The sequence below is a fragment of the Aplosporella prunicola genome, assembly GCF_010093885.1.
Source record: "Aplosporella prunicola CBS 121167 unplaced genomic scaffold K452scaffold_4, whole genome shotgun sequence".
Classification (NCBI taxonomy): domain Eukaryota; kingdom Fungi; phylum Ascomycota; class Dothideomycetes; order Botryosphaeriales; family Aplosporellaceae; genus Aplosporella; species Aplosporella prunicola.
In genome coordinates this window covers 1,148,460-1,170,669 of record NW_022983532.1, presented here as the reverse complement: position 1 = coordinate 1,170,669, position 22,210 = coordinate 1,148,460, and the positions used below count along the sequence as shown (strand labels likewise).

Sequence of the window (22,210 nt, the reverse complement as noted above, 5' to 3'; positions counted from 1 at the left end):
TAGATAGGTAGACGAATAGACATTCGTGATCGTGATGAGGGCGAAGGTGCGAAAGGAGTGATTTGGCTGGACTGGACTGGATGGACCTGCCTGGCAAGCTGGCTATGCATGCATGCTAGGCCAGGAAGAAAAGGAGGGTGGAGTGGAGTGAGCGGGTGGGTACATGCAAGTTGCAGAGGCGAGGGCTCTGAGCTTTGTTGGTAGTGATGGAGGAGGAGCAGAAACCACACCACAAAGAGCCAAAAGGCCCAGTCGACACACCGCAATCACACAACCACACCAGCACACACCAACACAAGCAGCAGCAAAATCAAATAACGTAGCAAAGCAAAGATGAACATGTCCCTCATACCTATCGTATATCTGCTCCCCCGCACCGCACCGCACTGCACTGCACTGCACAGCATTGCATTGCACACCCACATCCGAATTCACACCTCCCACCTCCCCCAGCCGCCGTAGAGACAACAGAAGAGACGTGGTAGCCTCCTCGCTCCACCCACCCTCCATCTCACCGTCATGCCCATCAGTGCCGAGAGAAAGAACCCAGCAGTAAGCCCACGCGAGTGTACACGCCCTACCTCCACGGCACAACAGCTAGTCAGCCCGCCTCACCGACGCCATTCGTATCCATCGGGGAGCCACGACCGCCGGCCTCAGCGGCGACAGCAGCCGCAGCAGCCGCAGCGCCGGCACCCCTCCGTCTCGCAACGGCCTTCTTCCTGGGCGGGACCGGCACGCCCGTCGCCGCGTCCGTCATCGCGCTGTCCTCGCCTTCAGCGGCGTCGTCGTCGTCGTCGTCCTCCTCCTCCTCGCCTTCCTCCCCCGCCGCGACCAGCATGCGCCGCTCCTCGTGGAAGATGCGCGCCTCGTCCAGCTCGTTGACGTCGGCGGGCCGGCTGCGCAGCCACTTCATGCGCGGGCCCGAGCGCGCGCGCTCGCTGACGCGGAAGCCGTAGATGCGCGGCTCGTAGATGTTGCCTTGGCCCAGGCCCGGGGCGAGGTTTTGCGGAGCTACGCCGTTGATGAGGGCCGGTTGCGGGGGCAGGCTCGTCGTTGCCGTGCTGGCGGATGAGGCGCGCGACTTGACGCTGTTGGACGTGGTGCTGGACGAGTCGGCCAGGGCGGCCAGGCGGTCGTCGCTTGCTTGGGCTTGGGCGGCGGCCGGGTGCAGGTGGGCGTGGTGGTGGGCTTGTTGGGCGTGGGCGTTGAGGCGGGGCGCGCCAATGTCCAGCTCGGGGAAGGTCATGAAGAAGAGGCAGCCAAACGTGGTGCCGAAGAAGGCGCCGTCGACCGTCTGGAAGCGCGAATTCGGCGGCGTGTAGACGTCCAGGCAGGCCGGGCAGAACAGCTTGACCGTCTCCTGGCCCGGCGTGTCGCTGCAGCCCACCGGCAGCACCTTGGCCCCGTTGCAGTGCACCCGCGGACACACGCCAAAGTGCTGCAGCTCGTACTTCTCGGCCATCTGCTGGATGCCCGGCCGCGACGTTATGTAGCGTTGGTGTATCAGCCCGTACAGCAGCTCCGCGCTGCTCTCAATCACCGACAGGTCCGACGCCATGCGCAGGTGGCGCCGCTCTGCCGCGCCCGCTCCTGCCCCTCCCCCGCCGACGACTCCTCCCACGCCTCCCACGCCCCGCCGATACCCCATCGGCTTGTCGTCGCCCAGTATCTCGTCGTCGTCCTCGTCGTCGTCCTCTTCCTCGTCATCCTCGTCGTCCTCCTCCGGCTCCACGTCCAGTATCATCTCCAGCGCCTCCTTGTACATGGGCACCTGCGACTGCAGCCCGGTGAGGTTGAAGTCGTCCTCGATGAAGTCCTCCGACACCTCGGCAAAGTACTCATGGCCGAGCAGATTGCAGAATGACGTGATCCACGACTCGGCGACCTGCGAGCTGGAAGACATGGCGGCGGGCGGTCGGCGTCGTCGTGTGTTGTTGGCGTCTTGGGTGTGTTGAGTGTTGAGTGTTGAGTGTCTGTTGTGGTTGGGCGCGCGCGCGCGGGTTGGCGCTCGTTGCGACGATGGCGACGGGGATCGGAGCAGGGTCAAAAGAACAGGCCAGCCGTCAGGCCAGGCAGGCTTGATTGGCGATATGCGGGGTGGTTTTGGTGGTGCAGGAAGCGAAGGGCTGGGCTGGGCCGCAATTCCTGATGGCTGATATCCACCCGCCAGGTCACGTGCTCCACGCCCGGTGTTTGTCTTGATTGTTCCCTCTCCATATGTAGGTATCTAGCTAAAAGAAAAATAAAGCAAGCAATAACAACGCCACAAACACCATCGCTTTAACAAAGCCACTTTTTTTTCTCTCTTTGCCCCCCTCTCTCTAGGCCGTCATCTGTAAGAGTATCATCCTACGCATCGCTCTCGCTCCGCTTCGTCCGATTCCGGCTGATCGGCGCTCGCCGTCCATTCGCCATGACCCCGGCCTGGTCTTTGACCACCGCCGCCTTCTTGTACTTCTTCTGTGCCGCGCTGTTGCTCTCTAGCAAGTCCGCGCAATGGCCCGTCTCCTTGAAGTGCTTCCTAATAGTGCTCCACTCACTCGTCTTATCAAAATCGCACCCCGGGTGTAGGCACCGGTACTCCTTCACCCCGTGCACGCCGTTCTCGTGCTTCGTCAGGTTCGACGAGTCCGTGCAGCAGAAGCTACAAAGCTTGCACTGGAACCGCTTCTCCTGCTTGTGCTTGCCATTGATGTGGCCCTTGAGCTGCGTGCCCGTGGCCGCTGCGTACTCGCAACCTGGATACTGGCAGCGATGGGGTCGTGATCCCGTGTGCGTGTTGGTGTGATTCTCGAGCGTCTGCGCTGTGTTGAAGCTCTTCTCGCACCATTCGCACTGGAATCGCTTGTCTGGGAACGTCAGCTTCTTTCTCATCAACATTAGCACCAGAAGCGGCCACAAACATTTTGAATGTATTGCAAAATGCCTGGCCAGCTTTCCAGACTGCTTGAAATCCGTTCCGGAAGTGCACCCTTGCCATTGGCAACAGTACTTGCCGTCCTTCCCCTCGGTATGGCAATCCTTCATGTGCTCTGCAAGATCCTTTGACGACCCAAATGTCTTGTTGCAGAGAAGAGGACACTGCTTCCCGTCATCTTCGAGTATGACCCACGAACAGACATGGACGCTGCCTTCGACAAACAGTGGAGCCATTGAGGCCTCCGACGTAGAGCTGATTTCGGTATCGATGGTAGGCTCCGACTTGAACTTGATGGCCTCAGTACCTCTACCCAACCCGACTCCCGCTTTCTTGTTTGAGCTATGAAGAGGCAGAGACGTCCCGCATGAATCGAGATGGTCCGTCAACTTTGGCTGCTCGAAGCAGTCTCTGTGGGAAAAATAATTGAAATTGAAATTAATGGCAGAAGACGCCGAACTTGCCGCGACGTTGCCCGGATTAGGAGTACACCCAACCGTGCGTGACGACGATGGAGGCGCGTGGCGCATGAGTATCTGTCTCTGGGAGACGCCTGGGTTCGAGACGCACTGGCCCAGCACATTTTGTTGTGGGTTTCCGAACTGTTCGTGAGTTGGAACTCCGCCATTGCACGTTTGGATTAATGGGCCGTAGCACGTCGGCGCCCCATAGCCACAGTTGTTGATGTGGTTGTACTGCATCAAGTTGCAATCGCTGGGATAGAAGCAGTTTTGAAAAGCTTGACCCGACATTGAGCAGGCAGGATCTGTGGACAGGTAATCGTTGGAGCAGAGAGGAATGGTTTGACCGGATCCATGACCGTGGCCGTGATAGGGCATGCCTTGGTCCTGATGCGGCAGGACTTGAGAGGCCCAGTGGCAGCCCTGGCCATGACCGTCAAGGTCGTTATACAGAGACTGGAGTATGGGGTCGTCGACATGCGAGGGCGGTATGCAGTTGGTCTGCTCGCACGAACTGCCCTGCGGACATGGCGGCTCGAGACAGACGGTGTCGCCATGGCAATCGGCAGGAGTCTGGCAGCCAGGGCTGGTGCAGGCATCGACGTTACAGTGATCGTCGAAGCACTGAGGCTCCTGGCAGTCCGGGTCCTCGCAGAGCTGCAGGTGAGCGCAGGCGTCGTCGTCATAGCATGGCGCGGAGCAATGTTGAGTAGGTGGAAGGTTGTCACACTGCCTCAGACAGTGCTGGGCAGGGCAGTCAGGCGGGAAGAAGTCCTTGTGGAGGTGCTGCGGGTTGACGCAATTGGCGATGGAGCACTCGTCCGAGTTGTTCAAGTCCAAGGTGAGAAAGGGCTTCTTGGACGGGCTCAGTGGCCTGGAGTCGCACGACGAAAAGTCGCGCTTAGAGCCGGCCAGCTGATCGGGCGAGTGAGAGCGCATAGCGTCGCAAAGAAATAATCGGGCGTCTGAAAGAACAGCTGGTCAGCGGGTGCTGCTGGAGGATTTTCGCATAAAGAGTTGCGCAATGCCGCCATCAAGGTGCAAAAACCCACCAACCGGCCGCCAGGAACGCGGGCCTCGTCGTACTCGTCGCACTCGTCACACACTCGCACCCCACCTCTCCACGCGACATGCGATTCTTCTTCTTCTTCTTCTTTCGCGATCGTGGGGTGGAGGTGTAACAGAACCGGCTAATGAGCAGCCACGCATTTCGCACCCTCTCTGCCGATCTGCCCAGCCCTGCCAGCCGCAGCCGAGCCTCGTCCCATCGCAATCCCTCCCCCAGGCCCCAAGGCCCCCCCTCCTCGTCACTCTGCCCGCCCGCCAACCATGGGAAACCTCTGCTCCAAAGGCTCAAAGAACTTCCAGGGCGACGGTCGCACCCTCGGCTCCTCGGCCACAAACGATGCCGCCGCCCGGCCCGCCGCCCCTGCCGACATTGAGCGCCACAGCCAGCCCGCCCAGCGCAGCGCATTGCAAGGCAACGGCCGGAAGCTGGGTGGCAGCGCGTCCGCCCCCGACGGCGACAACAACCCGCGAAGTGCCGCCGCCAGGGCCGCCGAGGTGCGTATAGTGGGGCCCGTCGCGAATGACGTCTTGTCTCTAACCTTCTCTTCGTTCGTTCGCAACAGGAGCGCGCCGCAGCCCATCAGGCAAAGACGACAAAATCCCAGCGCAAGACCGGCCGCGCAACTCTCGAGGAGGCCAGCTACGCCGAGCGTAGAGCTAGGGACGCCGACCAGATGGCCGACGCGAGGGCCTGGAATTGAGGCTCGATGTCGTAGCCAGTCGTCCCTCCTCGGCGGCTCCGCATATTTGTACACCATATTGGTGGAATCGCATGCGCTGTCGGCGCTGACCACGTTGGTCTGAGGAATGAGGGGGGAGAGACGACTCGGGGACATTGGTATATTGCGGGGCGAACAGGGACTTCTTAGGCGAAAGTGTAATGGGAGGCGGCGCATTCTGGATACCCAGGGAGGTGGTTCATTGTTGAGCTTAGCATTTCTGCGCGACATCGACACTCGTGCAGCTACTTGGTAAGACACATAGTGGTCGCTAATATTTATTTTGGTCGCATACTTCAATCACGGCACATCACCTACTTAACCCGAGCATCTCATGCATTCGTGGCCAACTTAGACTACGGCGCCAACTACTTACATACAGCAGCATTGTGTCAAGGGATATCCAATGGGTCGCGCTTTGTCTTTTTTGACTCTTACCAAAACAGAGTATTGACAAGGTTGCTGCAGGATGGAGGGGTTGGGAACTGGAAACACCCCCCTGTCACTTGATCATAGATACATGCAACCCTTGAAACTTAGATGTCAGTGTAGATATCTTGAATTCATGGATATTTGGAGTAGAATGTCTATGCATTACCTGGTGTTCCCTAAACAACGCTATACCGACCCGTGGCCGAAGGCCTGGCCTCGGTGTGTTCTGCCGCAATCGTGCCTTCCTTGAGAAGGCGCATAAGCTCGCGCATGGCCGTCTGCACGACAACCTCGGTCTCGCCCTCGACCAGGATGTAGAGTTTTGGCGGCTCACCCTCGGCCGGCGTCTTGCCTGGGCCATAGAAATTGCCCTTGGTGGTGATGGATGTGCCAGTAGCTTCAAGAATCTTGGCAACGTTTGTGCGGTTGGTGACAGCCCACCTGGCTTTCTGTGGGAAGTCGTTGATCTCAAGAGTCGCATGGAATGCACCTGCGTCCGGACCCTTGTTGTCGATAGGTTGACCTGGCCGGAGCTGGTTTCTCTGGTTGAGGCGGTCGCCGATATTGTTGACTGCCTGTCTAACCTTTTCCATCGGGTTGTCGGTCTTGGCGCCGGGAGGAGGCACTTCGCGCTTGTGAACGATGATCTCACCGTCGAGGTTGATGCCCTTAGGCACGCCTGCTGGCTGGGCGGTCGAAGTACCAGCCGCCTTAATGACAATCTCGGACTCCTTCTCTTCCTTCTCCTCTTCTTGCTCGTCATCGCCAGACTTGTAGGCCTTCCGCTCACGTTGACGCTCGGAATCGCGGTCCTTGTCGAGATGTTCAAGGCCTTTGCCCTTGAAGCCGCCCTTGTAGATCTTCTCTTTACCGGCCTTCAGCTTCTCCCCGAAATGGTCGACAAGTTCTTGAAGCTTCTCTGGAATAGGTTGTCCCGATTGTTGCAAAGCAACCTTTATGTCCCGGGCAAACCTGTCTTCGGACGGAGTGATGAATGTTACTGCCGTACCCTTCTGACCAGCACGCCCAGTTCGACCGGCCCGATGCACGTAGTCTTCCAAATGGTTCGGCACATCGTAGTTGACGACGAGCTTCAACTGCTTGACATCCAGGCCACGTGCCGCGACACTTGTGGCAATCAAGATGGGAACGGCGCCATTCTTGAAGTCATGAAGAACCGAGTCGCGATCTTCTTGGTCCTTACGACCGTGAATGCAATCGCAAGAATATCCTTTCTTCAACAGGATGTTCAACAAGTCTTCGGCACCTGCTTGACGTTCCACAAAAATAAGAGTCCTGTGGAAGCAGTTAGTATGAACATAGACTAGAAACTTTTCAGAGTGAGCACATACCTTGCTTCCTCATCTTTATCATAAAGTTCTCCAAGAATTTCCAAAAGACGGTGGAACTTGGATTCTTCTTCTCTGACCTCAACGATTTGTGTGATCTCGGGAGCCACCTTCGAGAGTCCGCCAACAACAATTTGTATCGCAGTTGGGCTCACGGCTTCCTTCGCAAGCTTCTCCATGGCCTTGGGGAATGTAGCGCTGAACAAAACGGTCTGTCTCTTAGGCCGGACATTTTTGACAATCTTTGCGATCTGGGGCTGGAAACCCATATCATACATACGGTCAGCTTCGTCAAGCACAACGTACGTGATCCGATTAAGGTTGGTGACACGGCCGCTATTCGCAGCCAACAGCTCAATCATACGTCCTGGCGTGCACACAACAATCTCTGCGCCCTTCTTAAGCTCGGCAATCTGGTCTTTAATTGGCGCGCCACCACCGCATACCACAACGCGGAGGCCCAACACCTTGGCGAACGGCCTGATTTCCCGGTAGATTTGATTGGCCAGTTCACGCGTAGGAGCCATAATCATACCAATCGGACCGTCGCGATCACCAACTGGAGGTTGGTCAAGGATATGCCTGAACATGGGAAGAACGAAGGCCAGAGTCTTGCCAGATCCTGTTTTAGAAACACCCAGGACGTCTCTGCCGGACATGATAATCGGGATAGCTTGCGCTTGGATGGGTGTAGGTTTCTCGAATCCGAGCCTGTTGATCACATCCAAGGCTTTGATTGATAACCCAGACTGGGCCCAATGCTGAATGGGCGTGGGAGGCTGCTGGCCGTAGACTTTCATTCCATCAAGTTCCAAACGCATGCTTGCCACTTCTTCAGCTGACATCGCTGCCAGTTCTTCGGGTTCGGTGTAAAATTTGAAGCGGACGTCCGAATAGTTCATCTTCGAATGGTCGACGTCGACAACTTCCTTCTGCTTCGCCTTTTTCTGGGCCATCGCGAGGATATCCTCCGGGCTAGCCTCTTCATCAACGGCGAGTTCGCCTTCATCGTCAAGCATGAGTTCAGGACCTTTCTGTCCCGAGCGAGCGAGAGATTTGACAGGTTTCTTTGGCGCGTTGAGTGATTTGTCGAGACCAGACATGAACGCGTCGAGCGGATCTTCTTCATCTTCTTCCTCGTTCTTACTGGTTTGAGGATCGGACGCGGTACGAGCAGCTTGTTCACTTTCAGGAGCATCAGACATTTGGACATCCCCATCGGACCTTGTTGAAGGGTTCTTCTCGTCTTGGTCTCCCTTTTCAGCTTCGGCACGCTTTGCCGCAGCTTCACGCATAGCGGCGAGGTTCTCCTCTTCGTCTCCGCCATCTGCCATATCGGCATCATTATTGCCTTCTTCAACAGCATCGTTAGCGAGCGCAGTATCATCGCGAGTTCCAGAATCGTCTGGTAAGAGAGTGGGTAGCTTCCCCAGCTTTTTGCGCGAAGATTCATCGTCCTCGAAATCAAGGGCTCGTTTGTTTCCGGGTTTTTCGGTATCTGCGGTCTTGCTTCCAAGGCCGAAACCGTTGACGTTACGACCGACTTTCAATGGACGGAGAGACTGCGGTGCTTTATATTTTGTCAATACAGGCCCTCAATAGACGAGAGGGGTAGTGAGAAGGAAGCTTACCTGTAGTAGGAGCAACAACGTTAGTGTTCGTCTGGTCAGCTTGCGAATTAGCAGCAGTTACCGGCACCTCAACAACCATGCCAAGTGCACCGGCGCCGTTCGAACTAGGTGCAGCCTTCTTAGCAATTGCTTTCGGATCGAACTTCCCGGCGAAAGATTTGGCAGCAGTGTTCTCCGCAGGAGTCGTCACAGGAGATTGCGGAGCGGTGACAGTCGGAGAACCTTCAGCCGGTTTCTCCGCGGCTCCAGCGTTTCCCGCCGCCTGCTTTTCCTTCTGCTTCTCGGCCATTTTTGCCTTGAAAGCCTCAAGCTTGGCCTGGCGTCGCGCGAGCACCTGCTCCTTCGTCTCTTGTGCGCTTGGTGGCGACGCGTTTGAGGACTTGGCCGGCGCTTGATCCTTCGACTTTGTTGGACTAGCATCACGCTTAGCAGTAGGTCTTGAGTCGGTGGAGCCCTCGCGCCGTCTGCGAGCGCGCTCTCGAGAATCATCACGGAAGCGGTAATCTCTATCTCTGTCTCTGCGGTCGCGGATCGGAGAACGGTCTCTGGAACGTCTGCGCTCGCGCGAACGGTTGCGCGAAGGTCGGTAGCTATCTTCTTCTCTGCGCGACTCACGACGATCTATAGATCGGTTGCGCCGCCGGTCATTGTAGCGGCGCTGGGACAAGTCAGCATCCAACATCGGAAGGAGTAGGGACACGCACATCAACACTGCGCGAACGGCTGCGCTGGCGACGGTAGCCAGCATCATCCCTCCGGTCTCTGGCATAGCGGTCGTCGTCACGTCGGCTGCGCCTGGAATAGGCGCTTCCTGTCGGTGAAGGTGAGCGAGTGCGACGGCGGGCCATCTTCGCGGGCCAAGTGACTGAGTGAGGTTTACTGCAGTTTGTGGTGAGTAAAGTCGACGGGGCACTAGCGAGTGAAAAGAGGCTAGAGCGTCTGAGAGCGAGGTCGGCCTGACGGTGCGGGATGAAGATCAGTCCTCTGAGCTGCAGTGACGCGGAGCGGCGGAGTTGAAGGTGGAGGCCAACCTGGAAGGGTACCCAACGAGGGTTTTGCCCGCGGGTGCCAAGCTGCCGAGATGGCGCCGTTCACGTGCTGATATCGAAAAAAGTTCCCGACAAGCAATGCGCAGGACACCAACTTTTGCGCACAACGCAAACACAATGCCCCCTACTACCCTGAGCAGGAAGAGGAAGGCCGTCACACGGGATGTCTCTCCTCCCGAGGACGTGGCCGCCGGCGACGAATTCCACGGCGGCAAGCTCGAGGGAATCTTGTCGCAGAGCGAGGACGAGTCCGAGAGCGCGAGCGACGTAGACGAGGGCAGCGAAGAGGAAGAGGAGGAGGATGACGAGGAAGATGAGGATCTCGACAGCGACGAGATTCCTGACGAGTCGGAGGAAGAGGAGGACGACATCCGCGACCAAATCAGAAAGCTCAAGGTCAAGAGCGATTCGCAAGCCGACAACAACGACGAGCATCTGCACAATTTTGAGAAATTGGAGCAGAACTACAAAGTCACCACTGATGCGAACGGCAACCCTCGCTATATCTACCAAGAGATCGAGCCTGGCTACGACACCGACGACTCGGACGCGCCGGCTGGCGAGAACACCATCGGCGACATCCCTCTATCCTTCTACGAATCCTACCCTCACATTGGTTATGATATCAATGGCAAGAAGATTATGCGGCCTGCGAAGGGTGAGGCGCTGGACGCTCTGCTCGACAGCATCGAAATTCCAAAGGGATGGACCGGCTTGACCGACCCCGCTACTGGCAAGCCACTGCAGCTCAGTCGCGAGGAACTGGAGGTCCTCAAGCAGGTGACGCGTAACGAGCCTCCTGCTGATGGCTACGACCCCTACCCGGACATGATCGAATACTTCACGAGCAAGACCGAAGTCATGCCTTTGAGCGCAGCGCCGGAGCCTAAGCGGAGATTCGTGCCGTCGAAACACGAAGCCAAGCGGGTAATGAAGATTGTCAAGGCTATCAAGGAGGGTCGGATACAACCCTACAGGCCTCCAGAGGAGACTGAGGAGGAGGATCCCGCTATCAAGAGATACGATCTGTGGGCAGATGAGGCACCACGACCCGACCACGTTATGCACATCCCGGCACCGAAACTGCCTCCTCCAGGCTACGAAGAGAGCTACCACCCGCCCCCTGAATACCTTCCGGATCAGAAGGAGAGAGAGGATTGGCAAGCGGCGGATGAGGAGGATCGCGAGCAGGAATACCTTCCCACGGACCATGATGCTCTACGCAAGGTTCCTGGCTACGACAGGTTCATCAGGGAAAAGTTCGAGAGATGCCTCGACTTGTATCTGGCTCCACGTGTACGGAGAAGCAAACTCAACATCGATCCCGAATCGCTGTTGCCAAAGCTACCGAGCCCAGACGAACTCAGGCCATTCCCTACGACTTGCGCGACTGTCTTCCGTGGACACGAGGGCCGTGTACGCAGTTTGGCCGTTGACCCCACCGGGCGTTTCGTTGCCAGTGGAGGTGATGATGGTCATGTGCGGATTTGGCATATCCTCACGGGACGGCAAGAGTGGAGTGCGAAATTGTCAGACGAAGAGGCTGTCAACGTTGTAAGGTGGCGCCCTGTCCAGGATGCGGTTATTCTGGCTGCAGCTGCGGGAGAGGATATCTTCTTGATGGTTCCTTTCGGGCTTTCAATTGTCACTCCTGACGTAGAGCGGGCAAGCCGTGACTTGCTCGATGCCGGATGGGGTTATGCTGCCGCGAACCCCTCCAGGGCTAGCACTGATGGCACGCAAAAGGCTCCTCCGGCCAAATGGACTCGCCCCGGCTCCCAATTGGAGGAGAACGGCGTGCTGGTCAAGGCAACTGTGCGGTCAACGGTCAAGGTCATCAATTGGCACAGGCGCGGAGAGTATTTCTCGACGGTCTCGCCCCAGGGCCAGAGCAGTGCTGTCGCCATTCATACTTTGTCGAAACACCTGACGCAGCTTCCGTTCCGCCGGCTCAAGGGTCTTGCGCAAGCAGCACTGTTCCACCCTTCCAAGCCGATTTTCTTTGTTGCCACCCAGCGCACGATTCGCAGCTACGATTTGGCCAAACAGGAGCTTCTTAAAATCTTGCAGCCTGGCGCTCGGTGGATTTCCTCGTTTGATGTGCACCCTGGAGGCGACAACCTTATTGTGGGATCCTATGACAAGCGGTTGTTGTGGCACGACCTGGACCTGTCGAACAAGCCGTACAAGACGCTGCGATACCACAAGAAGGCGATTCGCTCGGTGCGCTTCCACCAGGGCGGGTTGCCCCTGTTCGCCGACGCAAGTGACGACGGCAGCCTGCAGATCTTCCACGGCAAGGTGGTAGGCGACCTGATGGAGAATGCGACGATTGTGCCGCTGAAGGTGCTCCGCGGACACCAGGTCAAGAAGGAACTCGGCGTGCTGGACGTCGACTGGCACCCGCGACAGCCGTGGTGCGCGAGCGCAGGAGCTGACGGAACGTGTAGACTATGGAATTAGTGGCGGGACTTTGGCCGAGGGAGTTATCGTAGATATCACAGGCGTAATGGTGATCATCCCGACGAGTCTTCGTTCGTGAGCACGTTGCCCGTTGTGGCTTCCTATTGGCTGCGCGACCTCGCCTTTGGCTGGACCAGCACGAAGCCAATCAAAGCATCGTCGCATGCCACCTGCTCCAGGTGCGCACGCGAGCACTCTGTCTTTCTGTCGCTGCCGTGTTCATATACCACCGCTGCCTTCCAAAATGTCTCCCTTTGCACTACCCGTCCCACCTTCCTCCTCCCAATGCCTCGCCCAGCACCGCCTCTCACGCCCGCTGCCTCGACTGATATCGCCGCTAAGTCGGGCACTGTCGTCGCACATGATCCCTCATGGACCTTGCCACCGGCTGCCATGGGTGGTGGCAGCAGCAGCAGCAGCAGCGACGTCCGAAGCCTGAGGGGCAGCGTGAGCTCCTCTAGCGTTGCCTCCTGCAATGCCTCGGACTCGTCATACCAGCCCAACTCCCCACCTGCCACGGCAGCATCCACCAGGCCAACGCCGTCTAACGCGTCGAGAAAGCGCACCAGTAACAGCAGCGCTGTGACGGCGAGTGCAAAGGATGACTTTAATCTCCCTCCCCCGCCGACGAGATGTCGCAAAATCATACAGATGAAGCCGAAGTCTGAGCAGCAGGCGCAAAAGCTAGGACAAGACGACGTTGACGGCGAGACTGCCCCCGCCAAGACCAAGGCAAGCGGTGGTGGGAGAAAGAAGAAAGGCGATGGGACGACGGCTGCGGGGAGAAAGATTGCCCGCAAGACAGCCCATAGCCTCATCGAGCGCCGGAGACGATCGAAAATGAACGAAGAGTTTGGTGTGCTGAAGGACATGATTCCCGCTTGTGAAGGGCAAGACATGCACAAGCTTGCAATATTGCAGGTAAGCAGTGCTTTAGGTTCTTCCCGCTGTCCGTTTTGATCAAGTTTTCGGATTTTCTGCAAACGTCACATGCTTCAGAAGCTAACACACTTGTTAGGCGAGCATTGAATACATGCGTTACCTTGAGAAATGTATCTCGGAGCTCAAGGCTTCTCGACGTACAGGGAATCCGTCTCCGTCCGAGGCATGTGACTTGACGCCCCCTGCACCGGCTCAACCTGTCTCTAGCAATAAGGATGAAAGCTACGATTGTTCGGGCGAAGACGAGGATCAGGACCAGGACCAGGATGAGGAAATGTCTGATATCGATGGACCTCTCTCTCCGACGGCTGCTGCTGCTTCATATCCACAATCTCTCCACACGCAGACAGTGCCTTCTACCAACACATCTCCATTGATTTACCCTGTGGACCAAACAGACCACAGTCATTTCTCTGCAACAACATCACCCGCCTTTGGTCCCGTGGACCGGCGCCCGAGTAACTTCTCTTTAACTACATCGCCGGGTTTCTACGGCATGATACCTTCTTCGCAACAAAATTACCACCGCGCCTTTGGGAGCATATCAACAACGACGAGTCCGTCCATAATGCCTTCGCCGTCTGTCATAGGGATGTCGGAGAGCCGCGAAAGGCACCATAGCCTTGTGCTTAGCAGCCCGGCTCTGGGACCGCAGCCAGACACGCGGGAGGACCACGAGGCGGCTATGGCGCTGGGGATGCTGAACAGTGCTGGCAGGACGTGGGGTGGAGAGGGCGGGGGTAAGGCGAGAGGGATGAGCGTTCGGGACTTATTGAGCGGATGAAAAGGTTTATAATGGCTACCTACGAATGTTGTCTGGGAGTTTATAAGTACATGATTCACGAAAGCAGAGATCAGCAATGGACTGGTCCGTAAGCGGAAATGATGGCCGGACGCCGAAGCCATGGAAACGGCGATGGACGACATCCGCGTGAATGGTCACCGGTGAAGGGCAGGGCAGCCGTTGGGGAAAGTGGAGTCTCAGGGGATGTTTCTATCGTCTTGACTCTTGAATCAACGGCGCAGCGACTGGCGGTCAGGGCGTCACGTGTGACATCAGCGGGCCTGGTGAAACGTGGGGTTGGGTGAGGAACTCTAGGTCACGGGCGGGAGCTTCTTATGGAATCCGGAGTCCGAGTCCAATGTCCATCAGCGCGCGCGCGCATCAGGCAGGGCTGCAGAATGCTGTGCCCGCTGTCATGTCCCCCCCCAGGCTGCGCACACCCCCCCGGCGGCCATCCGACTCGTGCTTAGCGACCCCATTGCGCGCCGCAAGGCCAGACCAGGTACATGCAACCCTCCACTGTACAGCTGCCACTGCTACGCCATCCGGAAAGCGCGCCAAATACTCCCACGTCCGCCCGCCGCTCTCGACCATCGACACTGCATGCGCCAGCACCCACATGCGTGACAGCCGCCGTTGACATCGAAGTGGGATGGGGCGCAACGCGCGCAAGCGTATCTCATACGGTACGAGTACACGCACCCCCGGCTGTTACACTGCCACCGTCGACTGATGCCCGTCTCCTCCAGTCTTGCCTCTTGCGAATTCCGCAGGCGGCCATCGTCTAGGCGTCAATGGATTGGCTGTAGATCCTTACAACTCGATACTGTACGTCATAAGCCCCTAACGGCCAGCGCATTGTCGACTTGTCGCTGACGCTAGAACCCTAGCTATTCCGGCGGCAGAGACGGTGTTATATGTGCCTGGGACACCAACCTCGACCTCGCTCCGCCCGACCACAAGGAGTGGCACGGCTCGCTCGATGATGCCTCGTCCAAGCCGGCCGCCCCGCCGACCGTCTTCCGCCAGCAGGTCCAGGCGCATACCCACTGGATCAACGACATCGCTCTCGCCCAGAACAACGAAGCCCTCGTCTCTGCCTCGTCCGACCTGTCCGTCAAGGTCTGGAGACCCGCCGCTCAAGACGTCATTCCGCCCCAGACGCTCGGTCTCCACAGCGACTATGTCAAGTGCCTGGCCTCGCCGAGCCCATACGCAAATTGGGTTGCGTCGGGCGGCCTGGATCGCAAGATAAACTTATGGGACTTAAACGGCGCGGGGAAGAAGATGGAGATCGTGGTCGGCGACGAAGGCGGACTTGCCGCCAAAGGCTCGGTCTATGCGCTGGCGGCTACCGATTTCATCGTCGCGGGTGGGGGCCCTGAGAGCGTGGTCCGTCTATGGGACTCGCGGTCCGGCAAGCGCATCACCAAGTTCGTGGGCCATACGGACAATATTAGGGACATTTTGATTGCGGATGAAGGCGATACCATTATGACGGCATCTTCTGATCAGACCGTCAAGGTTTGGTCGTTAATTGCTGGCAGGTGCATGTACACCTTGACGATGCACAACGATAGCGTCTGGTCGTTGTACTCGGATCACCCACAACTGTCCGTCTTCTACTCGAGTGATCGGTCAGGTCTCGTCGCGAAGACGGACGTGAGAGGTTGCATAGAGATGGACGAAGGTCTGTCAGTAGCGGTATGCCATGAGCACGGAGGCGTAACCAAGGTCGTCGGTGCCGGTGAGCACGTTTGGACGGCGACTTCGAGCTCAAGCATCAACCGCTGGAAAGATGTGAACACTGAGGCTGATGTCCAGCCGCCCGATTGGAAACACCATCGCATGAGCACTGCCACGAGCCGCACGGCACGGCTGCCATCTCCAACACAGCCCGGCAGTCCGCCTCCACCGATTGGTGCTCAAAAAGAACAGATACCCCGAAATGCTTTGCTTCGTGTTTCGAATGCTGCGTCTTTTCATCTTTTCCATAACCGTGAGGAGACTTCGACTTTGCACTCTTCAGCCATCAGTATGAGAAAGCCTTCGGAAGTCCTAGGAGAGGGCACTGCCAATAATATAGTGCCCATAAGGCACTCGCCAGAGCACACCATAGAAGGGCAACACGGCCTTATCAAGCACGTCATGTTGAATGATCGCAGGAGAGTACTAACACTAGATACGGCCGGTGAAGCAATGCTATGGGATCTCATTCAGGTTAGTAATCGTGGTCATCGTCTTGCCTTTGCATAGCTAAGAAGCACAAAGTGTGTTCCCATCAAGTCTTTCGGCAAGCGCCATCTGGAAGACGTTCTCCCTGAGGTCAACACTATGGAGACAGTGGCGCATTGGTGCGCAGTCGATACCAGGACTGGTAGCTTGACTTGCGTACTTGAAGAGAAGCACTGCTTCGATGCCGAAATGTATGCAGATGAACTGCAACTCGAGGAACCTGTTGAGTTCAGGGATGACCAGCGAAGTGAGTGACTCATCAAAGATTCTGTCTCCTTGCGCGGAGGCTTTGCAGATACATACCTCTTTGCAAAGCTGGCAGTCACTGACGAGCACCAACCAGTAAACCTTGGCAAGTGGATATTGCGTTACCTTTTCGCAAACCTCATCGATGAAGAAATCAAGAGAGACGAGGAATTTAGACAGGGACTCTTTCAGGAAAAAAGCTCGAGCGTCCAACGTAACAATGCACCAAACAATATACAGATACCCCAGATTGAAATGAATGGATGGAAGGAAGGCTCCGCCCCTCCATCCGCCTCAACCATCCGGCCGCCCAATGGCGCACACCTTCCCGCAACTACTCCAGGATTGGCTATTGGCGTTGCTACCCCTTCAGGCATGCCTCCAGGGAGCAGCGCGCAATTCAACACTCTCCCCACGACGGTCGAAGAAGGTGGGCAGTTGGAAAAGACTAATACGCAGCTTAGTCGCGAGAGGGGATCCTTGGAAAAAGGCGATTACTTTTCCACGAATCCACCGCCGCCGTCAACGGCCAATGGCCAGCAAGATGACGGACCATTGAACTCGCCGTCGGAGCCGGAAAAGGTCAAAGACAAGGACGCCAGCTTCGGGCGCAAGTTCAAGATGTCGTTTGGCATGCGGAAACACAGCCGCACACAGATCACGGAAGCAGCGGCCAACAAGCCCGCCGCCGTCGACGAGACACCTGAGGACTCGGACTCGCGGTCGTCGCGGACCGAAGACCGCGTCGTCGAAGACAACCTCCTCGGCGTGATCCAGAAGCTCCGCCACCGGTACGAAGACGAAGTAGCCGAGGGCGCGCGCAGCCTCACGTCGAGCCTAACGCCCAGCCTGGCGAACGAGACGCCGGTGCTCAAGCCGCCGCCAAGCACCACGATCCTGATCCAAGAGGACCGGCCAGACTCGGGCGGGGTAGCCGACCTGTTCGAGGGCACGGTAGCGAGTCTGGGGCAGCAGGCGTCGCTGATAGAGCGCGTGGCGCCCATGTGGCTGGGCGAGACGCTGCTGCGCAACAACCCGCCGCTGAAGGACATTGTCAAGGTGTCGTTTGTGCTGGAGCCGTGGGAGGGCGGCCTCCCGGCCATCGCGCACGACGGCAACAACCGCCTCAATGCTAACCGCATGCTGCGCGCGCGCAAGATCATGGCGTACGTGGCTGAGCGCATCGAGCCATTGCCGGAGACGCCTGAGCCCGACGCGCCTAAGCCCGAGGAGTATTTGGAGTTGTTGTGTAATGGCCAGGTACGTAGCAGTAGCAGCTATCCCCCTCCCTCAACCCTCACTCCCCCTTCCTTCCTTTCTTCCTTCCTTCCTTCCTTCCTCCCTTCTTTCCATCTATCTCTCCTGTCCCTCAACATACTAACACGCAAAACCCAACCAGCTCATCCCCCCCACAATGACGCTCGCGACAATGCGCGCCCACGTCTGGCGCGGCGCCGGCGACGTGCTGCTCCTGTACCGCGCGAACGGGCGCAAGGAGATACGGCCCGCGAAGCCGCCGACGCCGGAGCCGCCCGAGGGGGCTGGCAGCGCGGCGGCTGCGGCGGCGTTTGCGGCCAATGTCGCTGCTAGTGCGGGTGCGAGCGCTGATACCGGAGCGGGTGCTGAGGGGGAGGGCGCGTGAGGAGCTTTTTGAGCTGAGTTGAGTTGAGTTGAGTTGGTTGGTTGTCTGGTGGGTGGGCTGTGATGGGTTGTGATGGGTTGGGATTGCGAGACTTGGTCTTGGTTGTATAGAGAAGAGGCGTGTTGTGTGCCCGTGGTTTGGATTCGGGTTAGGCGCCGAGCCGAGCCTCGTTGGTTGCTGGCTGTGTATAGGAGGCGTGGTGGCGGGAATGTGGAATGTACAGTGCTGTTTTTGGACATTGTGGTGTGGATGTGTAGATATTGTGTGCGTATGTGTTTGTGTTTGTCTCTACTTACCGAGGACTTTACTTTCTTGCATATACATACCTATAGACAGACGTCGTGCGGTTCGTCCTTGCTGTGTACAGTGCTTTAGTCGTTGTCGTCGTCGATGCAAGTGTCGATATAGTTCCCCTCGTACAGATACGGATACGGATACATAGCAGAACCCAGAAAACAGCATAGCATAGCATAGCATAGTAGGTATACCATATACACACATACACATACACAGATATCTAATATCTAACAAAAGCCCTCCCTTATATATCCCAAAACACCACCCCCCATCTACGCAAAAACATCCGTAGCATACCGATCGTTCCTAACACCCTCAAACCACTTCTCGAGGCGCTCATCACTCGTCTCCTTCCCGTCACTCTCGGCCTTCTCGCGCGCAATCCGCAGACTGACCTCGCGGATCGCATTGCCCACCTCGGAGCTGCCGCACACAAACACCTTTGCGCCGCGCTCCCACAGCGCCAGCACGTCCGCGCGGTCCGCGTACAGCCGGTCCTGGACGTACTTGCAGCCGGCGCTAGCGTCCGGCTGGCGGCTATAGGCGCGACGGACCTCGACCGCGCCGGCCTTCTCCCACTGCTCGAACTCCTCGCGGTAGAGGTCGTCGCCCTCTGGGTCGCGGCAGCCGAAGAACAGCAGGGCGGGGGCGAGGGACCGCCCAGCGGCGAGCTGCGCGGCGCGCTCTTGCACAAAGCCCCGGAAGGGCGCGAGGCCGCTGCCCGCGCCGACCATGACGACGGGGACGTTCTCGGCGTCGACGGGCGGCCGGAAGGCCTGGCTGCTGGGGCGCACGCTGACGTGCAGGCGGTCGCCGACGCCCAGGCGCGCCAGGTAGCTGGACGCGACGCCGAGGTGGCGGGCGCCGGGCGCGCCGCCCAGAGCCGGCTGGTCGAGGACGGCGTAGGTGAGGGAGGCGTGCGCGGGGTCCTGCAGCGGCGACGACGACACGCTGTACTGCCGCACGCGCATCGGCGGCACCATCTGCAGGAACGAGTTGAGCGGCAGCGTGACGCTGGGGTAGCGCTCGAGCAGGTCCAGCACGCTGACGCGCTTGGCCGAGATCTCGGCGCTGAAGGCGGCGTCGTCGCTGCTGTACCGCGCGAGCTCCTTCTTCGTTGCTTCGTCTTGCGTCGCCTCGGCCAGCGTTGCTACGTTGCGCCTGCTGGCCGGCTGCGCCAGCTCCACGTACGCGCCGAACAGGTCTGCGGCTGAGATGGGGTTGTCCGTCGGCAGCGTCGTGGGCGACGACGCCGACACCGTCAGCATGCTGTCCCACGCCAGCCCGAAGTAGCGCATGACGCGCGCGACTGTCTCCTTCGGGTTCAGCGGCAGCACCGCCAGGTAGTCGCCGACCGAGTACTCCGTGTCCGACGGCAGCTGGATCTCAATATGCCGCTTCTCGGGGACACCCGGCGCGGTGAGGGTGCGCGCCGCCACGACACGCGCCTCCTTGACCTCCTGGCGCAGCGTCGACGGGCGCGGGCTCGAGACCTGCACCTCAAACTGGTCGAGGGCGCCGCCGGCCGCGGCCGAGCTGGCCTGGCTGCCATACTGGGCCTTCATGGCGGGCCAGAAGATCTCGTCCTCCCAGCGCTCAAAGTCAGTGAACATATCGCCGGCGGCGGCGTCGGCGGTGCCCAGTGGCGCGATGCGGTGACCACCGCGCTGCTCGAGTAGCGTGTCGACATGCTTGGGGATGCGGTGGAACGTCTGCGCCCAGTCGTGGTGCCCGCAGCCAAACACGGCGTAGTTGACCTTGTCCATCTCGTTGCCCTCCAGACTTTCCAGCCACGAGACAAAGTGGCCGGCGTTGTCGGGCGGCTGACCCTCGAACGACGCCGTGACAATGGCGACGGGGTGATCCGTCGGCACGGAGGCCTTGAGCGCGTCGAGCGCGTCGACCGTCTTGACCGAGAAGCCGTACGTGCCCGCGTTGCCGGCCAGTCGACGCGCCAGCGCCTCGCATGTGCCCGTGTTGGAGCCGTAGAAGACCGACAGCGGGACACCGCCCTGTATCGTGGCACCGCCCTTGCTGTCAGTGGTCTTGCGCCCGTTGTCCTTGGGTTCCGTGATGCTCGTCGACGTGAGCTGGTGCTCCAGCGATGTGGGACTGCGGCCATTGCGGAGCGTGGCGCGCATGCGGAAGCCCTTGGGCTTGATGGTGAGGGTCTGCTTGAACTTGAGCTGGTACGAGGGGTCTTCGGCGACGAAGTTGAAGTTCTGGAGAAGTATTGCCGTGACCTGGTCATGTCAGCTTCCACGGCACGGAATAAAGTGAGTGAATTGAAGCTTACCAGGAGCGCCTCCTGCCACGCGAACGGCCTGCCGATGCAGCCACGCATGCCGTTTCCAAACGGCTTCCAGCAGTTGGGGAACTCCTTGTTGATCCTGTCAAAGTTCTCGTCGAGCATCCTCTCCGGGCGCCACGCGTCCGCATCCTCGCCGTACACCACCGGGTCCCGGTGGATCTTAGGGAGCAGAGCGACAACAGCCTCGTCCTTCTGGACGTGGAACTTGCCGCCGAGAACCTCATCTTTCAGGGGCGCCATGGCAATGGCCGGGGCTGTCGGGGTCAGACGCAGCGTCTCGCGCAGCACGGCGTTCAGGTACGGGAGCTTCGACAGGTGGTCGATGGTGATGGGGCCGTTGCCAATGACCTTGTCCACCTCTTCTTGAGCTTTCTGGTAGGCCTGCGGGTTCTTGATCAAGTAGTAAAAGGCAAATGAGAGAAGGCCAGAGGTGGTTTCGTGGCCGGCGATCAGGAACGTAATCATGTTGTCCATGATGCTCTGGTCACTGAGACCCTCGCCAGTCTTGGGGTCTCTGCCATCAATCATAGCGTTCAGAAGATCCTTCTTGTCGACAGGGTTCGCCCTCCGTGTCTTAATGACATCGTATGCCGTCTTCTGGAGCAGTGCAATGTCGGCCTCGTATTTGTACTGCGCCTGCCTGTAGAAAGCCTGGGTGATGGCAGGCCTGCGCGCGCGATTGCCAGACTCGACGAGGAAGCCGGCCATTGCCTCAATGAATGGGTGCATCTGCTGGTAGTAGTAGGAGTTGAAGCGGTAGTCCATGGCGCACAGAGCGAGTGTGTCGAGCGTCAGGCGGGTAAAGTCGTCGACGACCTCGATGTTGTGGGCGGGGCCATGCCTGGCCCACTTGAGAACCAGCTGGCTTGCAATGTCGTGCATCTCGTCGAACATGCCGCGGATGGAGAGGGGCCCGAAGGCGGGGATGAGCACGCGGTGGGCGATTCCCCAATTGCGCTCCTGCGGGCCGTATGCTGTGAAGAGACCGTCGTGCACGCCATTGCGCACCTCCTCCAGCCCGGCCACGACCTTTTTCATGAACCGCGACTCATCGCACACCTCGTTCATCAGCGCCTGGCTGCCAATGACGACGCGTGGTTGCCCGGCGATGACGAATCTGTAGATGGTGCCTGGAGGACGGTGTCAGGCTTGTGCCGGATTAGGTAGGTGTAGGCGTATAACATACCGTACGTGTCTGCCATGCGCATGAGCGAGCCGAGGGGGAACTCGGGGTCCATGTCTGCAATGTTGCCAAAGAAGGGCAAGCCTGGCGGCTGCGGAATAGGGACATCCTCTTTGTTCTCTTGGTCCGCCATGTTTGTGTTTTGGCGTACAGCGGGGTCTACTAGAGCAAAGTGAGAGAGCATTCTGGCAGATGTAGCAGGGTATATAAGTAAGACTGCGGATGAGGGGTCATGCAGGAAAGGACAGGTGATATGCAGGAAAGAAGCAAAGGAAAGACAGTTGCACCGTGAACCGTACACGCGGGATTTGTTTGGACAGCCTCGGGGTTGACGTTGCAATCGAAGATGGCGTACGGCCGCTACAGCGATTGACACTAGGTCCACCCAGAGTACGCCAGCTGCAATCGGGATTCCCGTATGACGCACCCCGGCCCGCGACAACGAAATCTCAACACATTTACGAGCTTGGCGCTAGCA

At 58.4% G+C, this 22,210-nt stretch overlaps 8 protein-coding genes across 8 annotated transcripts; 4 read left to right on the top strand and 4 right to left on the bottom strand.

The window, feature by feature from the left end:
- Positions 1–343: 343 nt before the first annotated feature.
- Positions 344–1,942, bottom strand: K452DRAFT_284147 (uncharacterized protein). Its single transcript, XM_033539901.1, has one exon. It carries the CDS (start codon positions 1,904–1,906, stop codon positions 602–604), a length of 1,305 nt encoding a protein of 434 aa, XP_033401480.1. The 5' UTR covers positions 1,907–1,942; the 3' UTR covers positions 344–601.
- Positions 1,943–2,224: 282 nt separating this feature from the next.
- Positions 2,225–4,545, bottom strand: K452DRAFT_284145 (uncharacterized protein). The gene is made up of 3 exons (XM_033539900.1): positions 4,434–4,545; positions 2,907–4,346; positions 2,225–2,852 (listed from the first exon to the last, which is right to left on the bottom strand). The coding sequence occupies exons 2-3, from the start codon at positions 4,318–4,320 to the stop codon at positions 2,353–2,355; spliced, it is 1,914 nt and encodes a 637-aa protein (XP_033401479.1). The 5' UTR covers positions 4,321–4,346; positions 4,434–4,545; the 3' UTR covers positions 2,225–2,352.
- A 38-nt stretch (positions 4,546–4,583) lies between these two features.
- On the top strand, positions 4,584–5,492 carry K452DRAFT_315937 (uncharacterized protein). Its single transcript, XM_033543907.1, has 2 exons — positions 4,584–4,944; positions 5,013–5,492. Exons 1-2 carry the CDS (start codon positions 4,787–4,789, stop codon positions 5,251–5,253), a joined length of 399 nt encoding a protein of 132 aa, XP_033401478.1. The 5' UTR covers positions 4,584–4,786; the 3' UTR covers positions 5,254–5,492.
- Positions 5,493–5,776: 284 nt separating this feature from the next.
- On the bottom strand, positions 5,777–8,869 carry K452DRAFT_305724 (uncharacterized protein; the record flags this gene model as incomplete). The annotated part of the gene is made up of 3 exons (XM_033542921.1): positions 5,777–6,896; positions 6,953–8,519; positions 8,581–8,869. The coding sequence occupies 3 exons, from the start codon at positions 8,867–8,869 to the stop codon at positions 5,777–5,779; spliced, it is 2,976 nt and encodes a 991-aa protein (XP_033401477.1).
- Positions 8,870–10,510: 1,641 nt separating this feature from the next.
- K452DRAFT_284143 (uncharacterized protein) lies at positions 10,511–12,130 on the top strand. Its single transcript, XM_033539899.1, has one exon. The coding sequence runs from the start codon at positions 10,560–10,562 to the stop codon at positions 12,090–12,092; it is 1,533 nt and encodes a 510-aa protein (XP_033401476.1). The 5' UTR covers positions 10,511–10,559; the 3' UTR covers positions 12,093–12,130.
- A 189-nt stretch (positions 12,131–12,319) lies between these two features.
- On the top strand, positions 12,320–14,166 carry K452DRAFT_284141 (uncharacterized protein). Its single transcript, XM_033539898.1, has 2 exons — positions 12,320–13,013; positions 13,111–14,166. The coding sequence occupies exons 1-2, from the start codon at positions 12,378–12,380 to the stop codon at positions 13,816–13,818; spliced, it is 1,344 nt and encodes a 447-aa protein (XP_033401475.1). The 5' UTR covers positions 12,320–12,377; the 3' UTR covers positions 13,819–14,166.
- A 125-nt stretch (positions 14,167–14,291) lies between these two features.
- K452DRAFT_244090 (uncharacterized protein) lies at positions 14,292–18,289 on the top strand. Its single transcript, XM_033537938.1, has 6 exons — positions 14,292–14,504; positions 14,568–14,646; positions 14,709–16,038; positions 16,090–16,300; positions 16,397–17,559; positions 17,699–18,289. Exons 1-6 carry the CDS (start codon positions 14,471–14,473, stop codon positions 17,939–17,941), a joined length of 3,060 nt encoding a protein of 1,019 aa, XP_033401474.1. The 5' UTR covers positions 14,292–14,470; the 3' UTR covers positions 17,942–18,289.
- Positions 18,290–18,422: 133 nt separating this feature from the next.
- Positions 18,423–22,152, bottom strand: K452DRAFT_244086 (uncharacterized protein). The gene is made up of 3 exons (XM_033537937.1): positions 21,736–22,152; positions 20,535–21,679; positions 18,423–20,481 (listed from the first exon to the last, which is right to left on the bottom strand). Exons 1-3 carry the CDS (start codon positions 21,914–21,916, stop codon positions 18,511–18,513), a joined length of 3,297 nt encoding a protein of 1,098 aa, XP_033401473.1. The 5' UTR covers positions 21,917–22,152; the 3' UTR covers positions 18,423–18,510.
- Positions 22,153–22,210: the final 58 nt, after the last annotated feature.